This window comes from Anarhichas minor, unplaced genomic scaffold, assembly GCF_050575085.1.
Source record: "Anarhichas minor isolate MPS153535 unplaced genomic scaffold, ASM5057508v1 ptg000007l, whole genome shotgun sequence".
NCBI classification, from domain to species: domain Eukaryota; kingdom Metazoa; phylum Chordata; class Actinopteri; order Perciformes; family Anarhichadidae; genus Anarhichas; species Anarhichas minor.
In genome coordinates this window covers 9,193,197-9,209,327 of record NW_027466453.1, presented here as the reverse complement: position 1 = coordinate 9,209,327, position 16,131 = coordinate 9,193,197, and the positions used below count along the sequence as shown (strand labels likewise).

The window sequence follows — 16,131 nt, the reverse complement described above, 5'->3', positions numbered from 1 at the left end:
ATATCTTTGAGGCCGGTGTTCAATGATCATTTGCAAGTCTGTTAACTGTTCCTCTATGTGGACTGTGTAGATGGTGTTAAATGATCCAAACTGGAATACATAACCCTGTATTGATCCATTGATGCAGAAGGAGCATATTGAGCTGCTGCAGTCAAAATATTTCACTCACTCTACAAAGAGAAGCTCTCGCAGACGTTGTGGTTTAAGGCATCTTTTTACATCATACTATCTAAACACGCACAAAGATACAGTTACATTATTACAGCCACTGTTTGCATCAGAACTAATGCACGGAAATACTCCCTTTTCCTTTTCCTGTCAACGGAGTACATTTGTTTTTCTTTTCGAGATGTCAGATACACATATCCGGAGGCTGTAATCAACCATCTTCTACTAGCAAACAATGAGCCGCTCTACTGAAGCAGAAGGATATAACCGCAAAGTTTGGGGAGTGTGAGAAGAGAGCTACACGTTTGTCTGCCTCGACTGCATTTTTACAGCAAGTCTGAAGTAGAGAAATTGACTTGATTGGCTAATCAACACTGACACCTAGTGGTTAATAAGTGCAATAATAATTACAAGAGATCTGTTTGGCATTTTAAGAGGAATGTTTATTAAAATGTCATCTCTGCTGTTAAAGTTTCTTTACATTGTTCATCATTTGTTGTTAGAAAATAGTATACAGCAACAAAATAAAATTAAAGTGTTTATATCCTGTAAAACACTTGAATAAGTACATAAAATATTTGAGATTATCAGTACATACACAACATCCACATACCCCAGACACACATACATGCATCAACTGTGAAAAGTAATTTACTAGTTAAAAACATAACTTAAAGAGAGTTCATCTTCGTGATGACATGTCGAGTGTTCATGATGGTTAAGGTTCATGTTACAGCAGAGTTCATTGTGTGCTTTGTTTCTGTGCTTGACTTGGCATGAAGCGGAGGAAACACACACAAAAAAGGACCTTGGGCATGAACAAAGCTGTCATGCTAATTTCAAGCATGATCGATGCGTAACAAGTTTAAGAACACTGCTGCCTCGCTGGCCCGGCAGCACAAATTAATGTAAGCACGTTGAGGAGTGAATTTTTGAAAAAGCCTGTGTTTGTATATAAGCACCTTAACAATACAATGACGCTCTCTCTAAATGAGAACGGGCAATCCAGCACCAATAGAAGATAAAGATGCACATGTGACGTTGGGGAGAAGTAGGGGGGGGGGGACCTACACAGAGCTCTCAAGAGTGTCTCAATCAAGGAGGTCAGGGAGGTTGTCTCGGCAGTACTCTTCAAAGCTGAAGTCCTCGACAGTGAAAGGGACATCCTTCCACTTCTTCACAGTCGTCCTGCCTTCAGGGGTCTCCAGGGCCAAATACTTAATGGCTAGATTGGGCAGCAGGGCAACCTTCTTGTACTTTATCTCAAATCCCCAGTGCTGTGAATTCAAAGAAGAATAAAACTGACATCCCACCCACATCAACGCTGTTGATGACCTGCATTGAACTCTTTTCTGAGTTTTAAGTTAACTTTAATTGGCAGAGAACCCACTATACCTGGTTGCACTCGATACAACTGATCGTACGCCCGGGCTCCCAGTCAACAAAACTCTTTCCAGGCCTCACTTCTCCACCGACTTTGTAGTGTTTCCTGAGAGCAAAGATCAGCCATGATTAGAGCAGTTAAGACATTTTGCAAACACTTCAGCCTGCATATGGTTTTGCATGTACTCTTACACCACAAAGAGTTCAACTCACTGAAAGTCAGGATTGACATTGACATAGTGCGCGTTTTCAAGAAGTTTAATGTCACTGCCTGAGGCCACAGACTTTAAACATTTTCGGCACAAGAGCTGGACGCTGTCAGCTATGTTGCGACTCCTCTCCTCTACTTCGCGTGCCTCTGTAAGTTTTCTGAAAATAGCTGCATGCTTTTGTAGCTCAGTAATCTGGACAAAGATGAACAAAAGGTGATGGCAGAAACACTAAGCAGTGAGAGTAAAGGATGAAGATGTACGGAGCACCGCAGCCTCACCTTTGTGCGAAACTCTCGGACGCTCATCTCTTGGACCTTGGCAATGGCTTTTTTCGTCAGCTCTTCCAGAGATTCATTGATGAGCTCCCGCTTCACTTCCTTTCCCCCTTTCTCGGCGACCACTGAGTACTGGCTGTCTCTCGCTCTGGCACGTCCGCTGGCCTGTTGCTGGGCAATCTCATTTGTAAGCAGTCCATAGCGTACCACCAGGTTGCATTCGGGGATGTCAAGGCCTTCTTCGGCCACACTGGTGGAGATCAGGAGGTTGACAGTATTGTCGCGGAAATTGCGGATCGTGTCCGCCTGCTTGTTCTGTGAGGTAAGCATGTAAGGACTGAGTCATGCGAAACAGAAACCCATCTATAGACAAGTTGTGACTGAATTGGAATGACTTAATGCTCAGGGATTGTGTGTGAACACACCTGCGTCATGTAAGTGCCACCATTGCCAGCCCCGGTGAGGATGGCTGGCTTGATGCCAGCTTCCTGCAAGGCTTTATTGTGGAGGACCCAGTCGTTTAGGCAATGGATGCTTTTACGTGTTTTACTGAAGAGGATTCCCTTTGAATTCACACTTGGACCAAACCGTTGCAGCAGAGTGCTCTCAAGTTTGCCCATCTTCGGGTTCTCATAGCGAGAATCTCTTGCCTGTTTCTGCAGCTCCACCTGGTTCTCTGTGTTTAAGGATAGTGATATTAATAATTGCTTGAATGGAAAGAAGCTTAACATATATATAAGTCATGTGCATACAAATAGACATGTAACTATCCTTTTTGGATTCCTACCTTGGAAAAGTCCCACCAGGAAGAAGTCTGTTCCATCAGTTGCTGTGATAAACTTGTAGAACTCTTCTAGGGAGCGATAAGCATCCATCATTCGCAGGGTGTCGTTGATGAGCAAGGCATCGTTGTACTCTCTGAGGTGGAGAGCACATTGTGCCAGCAGTCTGTTGCCCTCTCTTACTCCTGATTCAAATACACACAAATGATCTACCAATATCAACAGAAGCATTGCTTGCTCCACACATTTGATTTTACATTTAATTTGCTTCAATTGTGTTCTCCTTGCCATCACATTAAAAATGTAAATGGGTTCTTACCTCGCTGCTCTAGTATCACCACATCTGCCTCATACTCTTGTGTGCCACACTCTCTCAGTGTGACGTCTGGAGGAACGTTCATGTACTCATGGATCATCTCCATCATGCACTTAAGATGATCCCCGAATGGATCCTAGAAGAACAAATGTTATGTTATGTGACTATAACATCTTTCAAATTGTTTTGAGCCAATCCAAATAAAAATAATTTATCTTGGTGTGCCCAAGTCAGTTTATTATATTAGGGTGGATTACTGTCTACCACAGCATATGTTTTTATTTGGAAACATTAATTGTTTTAAAGAGTAAAGAACAAATGTAGTTTACCTCAAGCCTTTTCTCCACAATGTCAAACGTCTTGACGGGTCTGGGTACGTTCTGCTTCAGCTCTGAGACATATATTTTAGTTGAAACTATGGCTGAGTCCAAGTTGGCACAAATCTGAGAAGGACAGAAAGATGAAGATGAAAACACTTGGGAGAGATCAGACAGACTATCTCATATTAGTGACAAATTCACTGTAATTTCGGTAAAAACCAAAGGTGAATCTGTAAACCCTGACCTCCAGTACATGATCAACCGCCTTTTCCAGGATCTTTGCGCCCCCTGATCCCGGTGAGGCAGTGAGACCCAAGATCTGTGGCAATGGTTGTTCTCTTTTCAACTTTCTCTCCACGTAGAATGCCATCACCTTGTTGTAGACTGAGTCCTTGTGGGTGTCGTGACATTCATCGATTATCAGTAAAGTAATATCTGTAGGGAGGCATGAATACACCATGGGTACAATTTCTATGTATGACTCAATTAGAAAACCTTCATCAATTCAGCCAGTCATCCCGACATTATAATCATGGACACTAAAGCTCACTTCTACTGACCTGAGAGCTCAACGTGTTTGGCCTCCTCCATGTTAATCAGAGCATTGTACAAGATCTGTGCTGTGCAGATGACCACATCTGACTTCTTCACCACTGGCCCGAAGAAGTCCTTCTCCTCACTCTCCCCACTGACTGCCATCAGGGTGTAGTCACGGCCCAGGTAAGGCTTGAACTCTTTGGTGTAATGTTGGTCTACAAGCTGAACCTACAATATAGAATACATTACAATTAAACTCATTGTATTTTGGCCACACTGGAAGTATATTTATGATGATTCTGTCCAGTCTGCTGTGTGCCTTCTGTGTACCTTGTTTACCAGGACCACCACCTTAGCCTGTGGTGTTGTCTCCAGGTGTCTTTTGGCCACATAGACGGCAGCACGGGTCTTTCCACCTCCTGTCGGCAGCCAGATGATGATGTTTTCACCCTGAAGAGCCCTTTCAACCACTTCCTCCTGGTATGACCGCAGTCCTAAATCTGCCATCATGCACCTTCTTCCCGTTTGACAACACATCAGAATTATACTATTAAAAAGAGGACACAATATCATACCAGTACATCAAAGACTGTGATCAATAACACAATAAAGTCGGGCTGGATCAGAGTACAGTTGCTGAGAGAAAATAAACAAGCAATCTGAGAAGCCGCGTCAAGCATCTTTAAACTGTTAAAAAGTCAGCCTTTATTTACTCACCGCTCAGATGTGTGGCGTTTCCAGCTTTTTCTGGTCCACTACCGTCACACAGTGTCAGTCGTGGGGTTTTAAACTCTGCTGATCAGCTGTGTGATGGAGAAACGGAAAACGAAAGCAAAAGCTGTTTGAACTCTGACGGGGTTTTGCTACTGAGGGAGGCTCTGGAGGAACAACAGATATACTTCTTTACGCAGTGACAGGGGAAGCCTGAACTACAAAGACAATAGTTCATATCACAACCCTTTTTTCTTTCTTTTTTTTAAATAAAGCCACTTTTAGGCCCACTTCTATATTTAGTGTATATCCTATCTATGTATTTATTCAATTGTTGGCTTACAGCCAAGGTGTGTTTGTAGAGTGTTGAAAACGTCCTGAGTCTTTGCTTACCCCTTAAATGGGCCCTACTTGTTCATCATTCCATCAGGAAAACAAAACTTACTGTTGTTGCTTGTGGTGAAGCAGGAAATCCCCATGCCTGCTTTAACTGTAACTCATGTAACTGGATCTGTTCTGCCCTCATAAACTTTTTGATTTCAGTTGCAAGTCATTGTTTTGCAGGACTTGGGTTAAGTACATTTTAGTGATGTTAGTGTTGTGTGGTCTACTGGGAGCACAGCTGGTTGTGCAGCCTGACAGCGGCAGGAAGGAAGGACCTGCGGTACCTCTCCTTCACACACCGGGCCCCCGTGCTGCAGGACACCAGGTCACACTCATACTCCCGTATCCGCACATACTGTGGGCGGTTGGTGAGGTAGTCCAAGATTCATGCAGTGAGGTGGTGGTCCACCCCGGTCTGCTCCAGCTTGTCCCTCAGAAGCAAAGGCTGGATGGTGTTGAAGGCACTGGAGAAATCAAAAAACATGACTCTCACAGTGCTTACAGCCTTTTCCAGGTGAGAAAGGCATCTGTGTAGCAGGTAGATGACAGCGTCATCCACCCCCGATGCCAAATTGATAGGTGAACTGAAGTGGGTCCAAAGATGAGCTCACCAGGGGACGGAGATGTACAAGGACAAGCCTCTCTAGCGTCTTCATCAGGTGGGATGTTAACGCCACCGGCCTGAAGCTGTTGAAGTCCTTGGGTCGCGGGGTCTTTGGGACTGGTACCACGCAGGATGGTGGGGGGTGCATAGGGGGTGCAGACAATGGAGGTTGCAGCAGCAGGGAGGACTGGATGGGGGGGAAGGGTGGATGACTGATTGAATCTGTTAAAGAATAAGTTCAGGTCATTCACCCACTTTTGGTCCCCCGTAGGCTGTTGGTTGGGCCCCTTGTAGCCAGACATCGCCTTGAGGCCCTTCCAGACCCTGCTGATGTTCTGCTGCAGCTGGTCCTCTATCTTCGTCCTGTAGACTTTTTCCCCTTCCCTGATCTTCCTCCTCAGCTCCCTCTGCACAGTCTTCAGCTCCTCCTTGTTTCCTGATCTAAAGACCCTCTTCTTCTCCTTGCGGAGGCCCTTTATTTCAGGAGTGATCCAAGGTTTGCTATTGGAAAAACACCGTACAGACCTGCTGGGTACGGTGTTCTCCACACAGACGTTCATGTAGTCCGTTATGCAGTGAGTGAGACTGTCAATGTCCCCATGGGCATCACTGAATACTTCCCACACAGTAGAGTCAAAACAGTCTTTCAGAGCCTTCCCAGGGGAGGGAGAGGTGATGAAGTGTATGCCTCCTTGGTGTTGGCATAGAAGAGATCCAGTGTTTTATTGTCTCTGGTGTGGCATGTGACATCTTGGGTGAATGTGGGCAGAGTGGAGGACGGAGGGGCATGATTAAAGTTACCAGAGAGAAGGAGGAGGGCACTGGGGTGTTGTGTCAGCGACCTGCTTGTCACAGGCCGCCTCAGCGTTAGCAGAGGGGGGAACATACGGAGCTATCGCGATAACATGTGAGAATTCCATTGGTAGGTAGTTTGGCCTCATGCTAACGGCTAACAGCTCAATGTCCTTACCATCCCAACACACCATACCATTCTGTATCATCCCTATATAAGCAATAGGGGTGTAACGGATCACAAAATTGTCAGTTCGGTTCAGTAGGATGCAGTGGTGCCACAGTTCGGTACGTTTTCAATACAGCAAGAAAAGTAGAAATGCCAAATCCTCGCTGGTGAGACTCTCAAGGGGGCGTGTCTGAAGAACATGGCTCTACATCTCCCATTCAGTAGTGAGGTAATGTGTCGTTACAGTCAGGTAGCTTTGTGTAGTCCTTGACGTTTGGCCGTCTGTTGTCAGAACAACAGCGGGTGCTTTGGACATTTTTTTTTGTTTGGGTTTTTGTTTTCATTCAGTATGGTCTGGTGAAATGGGCTCGTGAATGAGTAGTGTCATGGGGCTCAATAGCATTAAGCATGTACGTACAGCCTGGTTTTCCACTCCAGAGTAGGGTCTCATATCCGCGGCTATGAATATACCTTTAGCCTTGTTTGAATCGGTAGGAAATAGCTACCTAAACGCTGCGGGTAGAGTTTGTAGCGTGTGAGCTGCTGTTAGCTAATTTAGCGTAGCGCGCCTCCCAGAACAAACGTGGCTCACCAGAGTACAATGTTGTTCTTCCGTGGTGGGCGTGTCAGACAGCATGTTGTCTATTACTTTGGGTGGGTTGCCATGTTGAGCGCAGTGGCTCCACCGAGAGAACATTATATTTCCCACAATTTAAGCTTGTGCATTTTCCAAATGCAATAGTATTATTCAAACGTATTGTTCCGTTCATAATGCGTACCGAACCGTGAGCCTCGTACCGAACGGTTCAATACGAATACATGTATTGTTACACCTCTAATAAAAAACATGGTAGATTTACAACACATTCTGGGCTTGACTACCCCTACACCTGTATAAAAAAAGAGTTACACGTTCATCTGCCTCAACTGCATTTTTACAGCAAGTCTGAAGTAGAGAAATTGACTTGATTGGCTAATCAACACTGACACGTAGTGGTTAATAAGTGCATAAATAATTACAAGAGATCTGTTTGGCATTTTAAGAGGAATGTTTATTAAAATGTCATCTCTGCAGTTAAAGTTTCTTTACATTGTCCATCATTTGTTATAAAATAGTATACACCAGCAAAATAAAATTAAAGTGTTTATATCCTGTAAAACACTTGAATAAGTACATAAAATATTTGAGATTATCAGTACATACACAACATCCACATACCCCAGACACACATACATGCATCAACTGTGAAAAGTAATTTACTAGTTAAAAACATAACTTAAAATAGCTAAAAGAGAGTTCATCTTCGTGATGACATGTCGAGTGTTCATGATGGTTAAGGTTCATGTTACAGCAGAGTTCATTGTGTGCTTTGTTTCTGTGCTTGACTTGGCATGAAGCGGTGGAAACACACAAAAACATGCAAAGGGAGTTTTAGGACCTTGGGCATGAATGAAACTGTCATGCTAATTTCAAGCATGATTGATGCGTAACGGGTTTAAGAACACTGCTGCCTCACTGGCCCGGCAGCACAAATGACTGCAAGCATGTGAGGAGTGAATTTTTGAAAAAGCCTGTGTTTGTATATAAGCACCTTAAATGACGCTTTCTCTAAATGAGCACAGGTAATCCAACACCAATAGAAGATAAAGATGTAAATGTGAAGTAGGGGAGAAGTAGGTGTGGGGGGGACCTACACAGAGCTCTCTTGCTGGTGTCTCAATCAAGGAGGTCAGGGAAGTTGTCTTGGCAGTACTCTTCAAAGCTGAAGTCCTCGACAGTGAAAGGGACATCCTTCCACTTCTTCACAGTCGTCCTGCCATCAGGGGTCTCCAGGGCCAATTTCTTAATGGCTAGATTGGGCAGCAGGGCAACCCCCTTGTACTTCATCTCAAATCCCCAGTCCTGTGAATTCAAAGAAGAATAAAACTGACATCCCACCCACATCAACGCTGTTGATGACCTGCATTGAACTCTTTTCTGAGTTTTAAGTTAACTTTAATTGGCAGAGAACCCACTATACCTGGTTGCACTTGATACAACTGATCGTACGCCCGGGCTCCCAGTCCTCAAAACTCTTTTCCAGCATCACTTCTCCACCGACTTTGTAGTGTTTCCTGAGAGCAAAGATCAGCCATGATTAGAGCAGTGAACACATTTTGCAAACACTTCAGCCTGCATATGGTTTTGCATGTACTCTTACACCACAAAGAGTTCAACTCACTGAAAGTCAGGATTGACATTGACATAGTGCGCGTTTTCAAGAAGTTTAATGTCACTGCCTGAGGCCACAGACTTTAAACAGTTTCGGCACAAGAGCTGGACGCTGTCAGCTGTGTTGCGACTCCTCTTCTCTACTTTGCGTGCCTCTGTAAGTTTTCTGAAAATAGCTGCCTGCTTTTGTAGCTCAGTAATCTGGAGACAAAGACGAACAAAAGGTGATGGCAGAAACACTAAGCAGTGAGAGTAAAGGATGAAGATGTACGGAGCACCGCAGCCTCACCTTTGTCCGAAACTCTCGGACGCTCATCTCTTGGACCTTGGCAATGGCTTTTTTCGTCAGCTCTTCCAGATATTCATTGATGAGCTCCCGCTTCACTTCCTTTCCCCCTTTCTCGGCGACCACTGAGTACTGGCTGTCTCTCGCTCTGGCACGTCCGCTGGCCTGTTGCTGGGCAATCTCATTTGTAAGCAGTCCATAGCGTACCACCAGGTTGCATTCGGGGATGTCAAGGCCTTCTTCGGCCACACTGGTGGAGATCAGGAGGTTGACAGTATTGTGGCGGAAATTGCGGATCGTGTCCGCCTGCTCGTTCTGCGAGGAAAGCACGTAAGGACTGAGTCATGCGAAACAGAAACCCATCTATAGACAAGTTGTGACAAGTTGTGACTGAATTGGAATGACTTAATGCTCAGGGATTGTGTGTGAACACACCTGCGTCATGTAAGTGCCACCATTGCCAGCCCCGGTGAGGATGGCTGCCTTGATGCCAGCTTCCTGCAAGGCTTTATTGTGGCGGACCCAGTCGTTTAGGCAATGGATGCTTTTACGTGTTTTACTGAAGAGGATTCCCTTTGAATTCACACTTGGACCAAACTGTTTCAGCAGAGTGCTCTCAAGTTTGCCCATCTTTGGGTTCTCATAGCGAGAATCTCCTGCCAGTTCCTGCAGCTCCACCTGGTTCTCTGTGTTTAAGGATAGTGATATTAATGATTGCTTGAATGGACAAAATTGTGAGCTTAACATATAAGTCATGTGCATTAAAATAAGACATGTAACTATCCTTTTTGGACTCCTACCTTGGAAAAGTCCCACCAGGAAGAAGTCTGTTCCATCAATTGCTGTGATAAACTTCTTGGTGTAGAACAATTCTAGGGAGCGATAAGCATCCATCATTCGCAGGGTGTCGTTGATGAGCAAGGCATCGTTGTACTGTCTGAGGTGGAGAGCACATTGTGCCAGCAGTCTGTTGTCCTCTTTTACTCCTGATCCAAATAGACACATTATGTACCAGCATCAACAGAAGCATTGCTTTCTCCACACATTGGATTTTACATTTAATTTGCTTCAATTGTGTTCTCCTTGCCATCACATTAAAAATGTAAATGGGTTCTTACCTCGCTGCTCTAGTATCACCACATCTGCCTCATACTCTTGTGTGCCACACTCTCTCAGTGTGACGTCTGGAGGAACGTTCATGTACTCATGGATCATCTGCATCATGCACCTAAGATGATCCCCGAATGGATCCTAGAAGAACAAATGTTATGTTATGTGACTATAACATCTTTCAAATTGTTTTGAAGTTTTTGTTTGTTAAAATATGAGCCAAAGCAGATAAAAAAACATTTATCTTGGTGTGCCCAAGTCAGTTTATTATATTAGGGTGGATTACTGTCTGTCTACCACAGCATATGTTTTTATTTGGAAACATTAATTGTTTTAAAGAGCAAAGAACAAATGTAGTTTACCTGAAGCCTTTTCTCTACAATGTCAAACGTCTTGACGGGTCTGGGTACGCTCTGCTGCAGCTCGGAGACATAGTTTTTAGTTGAAACTATGGCTGAGTCCAAGTTGGCACAAATCTGAGAAGGACAGAAAGATGAAGATGAAAACACTTGGGAGAGATCAGACAGACTATCTCATATTAGTGACAAATTCACTGTAATTTCGGTAAAAACCAAAGGTGAATCTGTAAACCCTGACCTCCAGTACATGATCAACCGCCTTTTCCAGGATCTTTGCGCCCCCTGATCCCGGTGAGGCAGTGAGACCCAAGATCTGTGGCAATGGTTGTTCTCTTTTCAACTTTTTCTCCACGTAGAATGCCATCACCTTGTTGTAGACTGAGTCCTTGTGGGTGTGGTGACACTCATCGATTATCAGCAGAGTAATATCTGTAGAGAGGCATGAATACACCATGGGTACAATGTCTATGTACAACTCTATTAGAAAACCTTCATCAATTCAGCCAGTCATCCCAACATTATATTTATGGATGTTAAAGCTCACTTCTACTGACCTGAGAGCTCAACATGTTTGGTCTCCTCCGTGTTGGTCAGAGCATTGTACAAGATCTGTGCTGTGCAGATGACCACGTCTGAGCTCTTGACCACTGGCCCGAAGAAGTCCTTCTCCTTACTCTCCCCACTGACTGGCACCAGGGTGTAGTCACTGCCCAGGTAAGGCTTGAACTCTTTGGTGTAATGTTGGTCTACAAGGTGGACCTACAATATATAATACATTACAGTTAAACTCATTGTATTTTAGCCACACTGGAAGTGTTTTTAATGATGATTCTGTCCTGTCTACTGTGTGCAAGGGCGTAGGTTTGCATATGGTCTATAGGGACTAGTCACGACCAAAGTTTGGGAAAGACACAATTGTCCCCACCAATATTTTGTTAATTTTAATTGCCTGTTAGAAAAAAGAATTTTGCACAATATATTTGTAAACTCATTCGTATTATTAGTAGTGCTGGGCAAGTTAACGCATTATTATCGCGTTAACGCATTAATTAATTAACGCCGACAATTATTTTATAGTGCGTTTTTGTCTGTTGCTCACTGGCAGCGGTGGAGGAATGGAGACTACTGGACATCGCTGCGGTAAAGTCAGCAGACACTCAGATCTCTGTGGTCAACTCAGCAGACACTTACACTTTAGTGCACCTATATGCTGAAATTCACGGTAAACGCATTCAAAGGGCACAGATCGGGAGCAAGCGAAGGACTTTGAAAGTTACTGGAAAGATTAACGTGAGACAACATCCAGTTTCTTCAGACGAACATCCGGTTTTCAGAATAAGATGCCAACAAAGTATGAATTATATTCACATTAAGTATAAAACATACCTGCATCTCGTGAGTTAAAGGGAAAATACACCTAAATTGTGCGTAAAGTGTCTTTATTCTTTGATCGTTGGGTAACCATAATTGCCTCGCAGTTACAGCATTATATTGATGAACAGTAGAGCTGCATTCACATGCTCTGACTGTCATGAAGACAGACATTTTTGCTGAAACGTGCAACATTTTATTCCTGTTGCACAGCAGTGGAAAGTTTCACATACAGTCACACACTGACCACAGATAGTGAAGAGATAGAACTGCTACTGCGTAAAGGGAATACTGCTGTTAAAAAGAACCTTATGTGTTTTAAGTGTTTGCAAAAAAAAATTGCATATAGCACTTTTAAAATAAAAGTGCGCAATACACTACTTTTGAATTCATTATTGAACTTTGCCATAACAAGTATTTAAACTAAGGTTTTTTTTACTGTTATTATGTTTAAATCAGTTCCAAGTTACACAAATGTTAATATATTTTAATAAAGTTTGCCTGTTCAACATAATAAACACATTTTTTTTTTATATGGCGGGGGGGCTGGCAGTGTCCCTACCAGGGGCGTCGTTAGGCCTATTTTAGGGGGGCTGAAGCCCCCCTAAAATGTTCTTCAGCCCCCCCAAATAATTTGGCATTATTGGATTTAAAAAAAATATATATATTTTTTTTTTTGGTGACGTCATTAAATTAAACTATTGTTTCTCACATGGACAAGTTATTTCTAACTCTAACATGCTACATATGTGCGTGCGCTCTGATTTGTATGTTTTCTCCCCCTTCAAATTACAATCCAACAGCCCATCATCATAATTAACGATATAAAGTTGACACTGTCAGGTCCATTCTCCATCCATTGTGTGCGGTCCCTTTAAGAATTAGGATTTGGGAGTGACGCGGATATGACAGCTAGTTTATCCGTCTTTCCTTCACAAGCAGGACAATTATTTCTCTCTTTATTTGAGAAAAGTTCATATTTGTGTTGTCAAATTTCACTACGACCCTGAAATTCTGTCTCTTGTGTTATCATATACTGAATGCAAGCAAAACTACAGAGCAAAATCACACTCTTTCTGATTGAAGCAATCTGTGAACTGTCTGAAACAATGGATATCCACGGCCCCAAAAAAAATTGCTGGGCGCTACCTGCGCAAATATGACACTCCCCTTGGGGCTAAGCCCCCCCCTTTCTTTCAATCCTAGAAACGCCCCTGGTCCCTACCAATGCTGAGACCAAACCTACGCCATTGGCTGTGTGCCGTCTGTGTACCTTGTTTACCAGGACCACCACCTTAGCCTGAGGCGTTGTCTCCAGGTGTCTTTTGGCCACATAGACGGCAGCACGGGTCTTTCCACCTCCCGTCGGCAGCCATATGATGATGTTTTCTCTCCGAAGAGCCCTTTGAACCACTTCCTCCTGGTATGACCGCAGTTCGAAATCTGCCATCATGCACTTCCCTCCTGTTTGACAACAAATCAGAATTATAATATCGTGAAAAGAGGACACAAGATCATACCAGTAGCTACATCAAAGACTGTGATCAATAACACAATAAAGTCGGGCTGGATCAGAGTAGAGTCGCTCTGAGAAAACTGTTAAAAAGTCAGCCTTCATTTACTCACTGCTCAGCTGTGTGGCGTTTCCAGCTTCTCCTGGTCCACTACCGTCACACAGTGTCAGTCGTGGGGTTTTAAACTGCTGATCAGCTGTGTGATGGAGAAACGGGAAAACGAAAGTAAACGCTGTTTGAACTCTGACGGGGTTTGCTACTGAGGGAGGCTCTGGAGGAACAACAGTATAGTTCTTTACGCAGTGACAGGGGAAGCCTGAACTACAAAGACAATAGCTTATAGTAATAGTTACAAATAAAAAATTAAAGGCACTTTTAGGCCCACTTCTATATTTACATTTACATTCTATCTATGTATTTATTCAATTAGCGGCTTACAGCCATGGTGTGTTTGTAGAGTGTTGAAAACGTCCTGAGTCTTTGCTTACCCCTTAAATGGGCCCTACTTGTTCATCATTCCGTCAGGAAAACAAAACTTACTGTTGTTGCTTGTGGTGAAGCAGGAAATCCCCATACCTGCTTTAACTGTAACTTATGTAACTGGATCTGTTCTGCCCTCATAAACTTTGTTTTGCAGGACTTTGTAAAGTCAATTTTAAGTCAAGCTAAACGTTGGAATTTGAAAGAAGCTGTGTAAATCTACACATGTACCACCTTTTTTAGAGTGATAAAGTCATGTAGAATAACAATCAGTGCAATCAGATGCACAGAAATAATATTAATAACCTGAATAAAAATTATTTAATGCTGTATTTATACAGAATAAATAATATATTAAAATATTAACATTTCTATATAAGAAACATGCTAAGTTTACAACACATTCTGGGCTTGACTACCCCTACACATGTGTAAAAAATAGGCACAAGGAGAATCACAGAATCAATGCAAAAGTAGAAATATAAACTAAAGCACAATAGCCATAACGTATGAATCATCTCTACCTGTTTATAAAAGTATGGGTGAAAGAAACATCACAGCATAATTGGGGAAAAGTATGATAAATATACTTTATTCAAAACAATACATATACTACCAGAGTTATTGTCTTCTTAAATGTATTGCACATTTACAATATTAACCATAATTTGCCTGTTCAAGTGATTTACATGCAGAAAGCACTCAACATCCACGATGCCTTATATCCGTGATCAGATGTGTGAGACAGAGAAACGAAACTTAAACCTGTGTGTCCACAGAATGGTGCTACTGAGGGAGGCTCTGGAGCAACGACCGCTGCGCTTCACTTTGCAGTGACAGCGGAAGCTTGAACAGCACTGATAATAAGTAAGCCTTTCACAAACCCTTTATAATCTAGCCATATGTGATCTTATATTTATCTTAGACTATATATTATGTGGCTTGCAATTGGGTGTTTCACTGAAACTGAAAAAGGTTCGTCAGGTTGTGTGTACAGTACACCCTGAATGGGCCCTGCTTTTTGTTGCATCAGCAAAAGAAAACCTACAGGCTATTACAGACAAACAGAAGTACGGAAGAACTGATTTTTTTTACACAGATGCACAATAATAGGCACCTATTTGGCCACAGACGCGCTTTCTGATCCACTATTTAACATACAAACTATTTCTGGATAGTTTAAGAGACAAATATGTACCAATTAAGCAGGTTACTGAAGATAGTTAAGGGATGCATTTGTTATTAAGCCTTAAACTAAAGAAAGTTACTAAAGGTCCAAAGGCACTGAAAGCATCTGACGCACGCTTTTTAAAGTACACTTATTGTTTTAAATGGCCGAACATGCACCTAGGGGTGCGTGAAACTGCCCCTTCTCCGTATAACCCAAGTGAGAACTGGGTCTGTATACTCGGCACAAAGTCACTTTTTCCAGTGAGTGTTGGCCTTCGCCTGGGTTGTTCCGTTTGTCTCAAGGCGCAGCCAGGGGGAGGCTCTGCTCTTTGCAGAGGATATGTGGTTCCATTGGCTCCTTCATACCGCAACGTTCAGCACACACTGGGGTGGTTTGCAGCAAAGTGTGAAGAGGTTGGGATGAAAGTCAGTACCTGCAAGTCTGAGGTCATGGTTCTTTGCCAGAAAACTTCGGATTGCACCCTCCGCGAGGGAGTTCAAGTATCTCGGGTTCTTGTTCACAAGTGAGGGTAAAATAGTGTGAGATGGACAGGCGTTTCGGTTGCGGCGTCAGCAGTGATGCAGGCGTTGTCCCTGACCATTGTGGTGAAGGCTGGTGGTGGCAACGGTCTTGATTTACCAGTCCATCTACGTTCCGACACTCACCTGTGGTCATGAGCTTTCGGTAGTGACCCAGAGAATGAGATCGTGGGGGGGTACAAGCGCACAAAATGACATCCGAAGGAAGTTTGGAGTAGAGCAGCTGCTTTGTGTTGAAAGGGGAACAGCTGAGGTGGCATCTGATCAGGATGCCTCACTGTAGAGGTTTCCTGAGCAAGTCCAACTGGTAAGTGTTTTACATGCACCAAGAGCCTTATGGTGCACATCAAACTGCTGTTGAGCATCAAATGAGGACCCAAAGACCAAAGGATGGAAATGTATGAAAGAAACTAAATTGGAATTTAATAATAAGTCG

General features: G+C 43.3%; 2 protein-coding genes across 4 annotated transcripts; both read right to left on the bottom strand.

The window, feature by feature from the left end:
• Positions 1–589: 589 nt before the first annotated feature.
• LOC142943972 (ATP-dependent RNA helicase DHX58-like) lies at positions 590–4,834 on the bottom strand. Of its 3 annotated transcripts, XM_076085532.1 has the most exons (12): positions 4,711–4,815; positions 4,324–4,510; positions 4,017–4,221; positions 3,701–3,891; positions 3,466–3,579; positions 3,140–3,272; positions 2,826–3,005; positions 2,464–2,714; positions 2,042–2,353; positions 1,765–1,955; positions 1,564–1,657; positions 590–1,445 (listed from the first exon to the last, which is right to left on the bottom strand). In XM_076085532.1, the coding sequence occupies exons 2-12, from the start codon at positions 4,501–4,503 to the stop codon at positions 1,260–1,262; spliced, it is 2,037 nt and encodes a 678-aa protein (XP_075941647.1). In that variant the 5' UTR covers positions 4,504–4,510; positions 4,711–4,815; the 3' UTR covers positions 590–1,259. The 3 variants fall into 3 exon arrangements, with proteins under 3 accessions (XP_075941647.1, XP_075941655.1, XP_075941665.1); XM_076085540.1 differs by lacking the exon at positions 1,765–1,955 and having other exon boundaries at positions 1,215–1,445; positions 4,711–4,831; XM_076085550.1 differs by lacking the exons at positions 590–1,445; positions 1,564–1,657 and having other exon boundaries at positions 1,794–1,930; positions 4,711–4,834.
• A 2,849-nt stretch (positions 4,835–7,683) lies between these two features.
• Positions 7,684–13,733, bottom strand: dhx58 (DEXH (Asp-Glu-X-His) box polypeptide 58). The gene is made up of 12 exons (XM_076085531.1): positions 13,618–13,733; positions 13,265–13,455; positions 11,175–11,379; positions 10,859–11,049; positions 10,624–10,737; positions 10,270–10,402; positions 9,952–10,137; positions 9,587–9,837; positions 9,155–9,466; positions 8,876–9,066; positions 8,675–8,768; positions 7,684–8,556 (listed from the first exon to the last, which is right to left on the bottom strand). The coding sequence occupies exons 2-12, from the start codon at positions 13,442–13,444 to the stop codon at positions 8,371–8,373; spliced, it is 2,043 nt and encodes a 680-aa protein (XP_075941646.1). The 5' UTR covers positions 13,445–13,455; positions 13,618–13,733; the 3' UTR covers positions 7,684–8,370.
• Positions 13,734–16,131: the final 2,398 nt, after the last annotated feature.

Bases quoted from the DNA above. Each gene is read 5' to 3' on its own strand.
- LOC142943972 (XM_076085532.1), bottom strand. From the start codon at position 4,503: ATGATGGCAGATTTAGGACTGCGGTCATACCAGGAGGAAGTGGTTGAA. The intron at 3,273-3,465 runs GTAAACTACATT...TTGTTCTTCTAG, and splicing joins TTGTGGAGAAAAGGCTTGAG to GATCCATTCGGGGATCATCT. The intron at 2,354-2,463 runs GTGTGTTCACAC...CTTACCTCACAG, and splicing joins GTGGCACTTACATGACGCAG to AACAAGCAGGCGGACACGAT.
- dhx58 (XM_076085531.1), bottom strand. From the start codon at position 13,444: ATGATGGCAGATTTCGAACTGCGGTCATACCAGGAGGAAGTGGTTCAA. The intron at 9,838-9,951 runs GTAGGAGTCCAA...CCTTAAACACAG, and splicing joins CCTGGTGGGACTTTTCCAAG to AGAACCAGGTGGAGCTGCAG. The intron at 8,769-8,875 runs GTGAGTTGAACT...CTTTGCTCTCAG, and splicing joins AATGTCAATCCTGACTTTCA to GAAACACTACAAAGTCGGTG.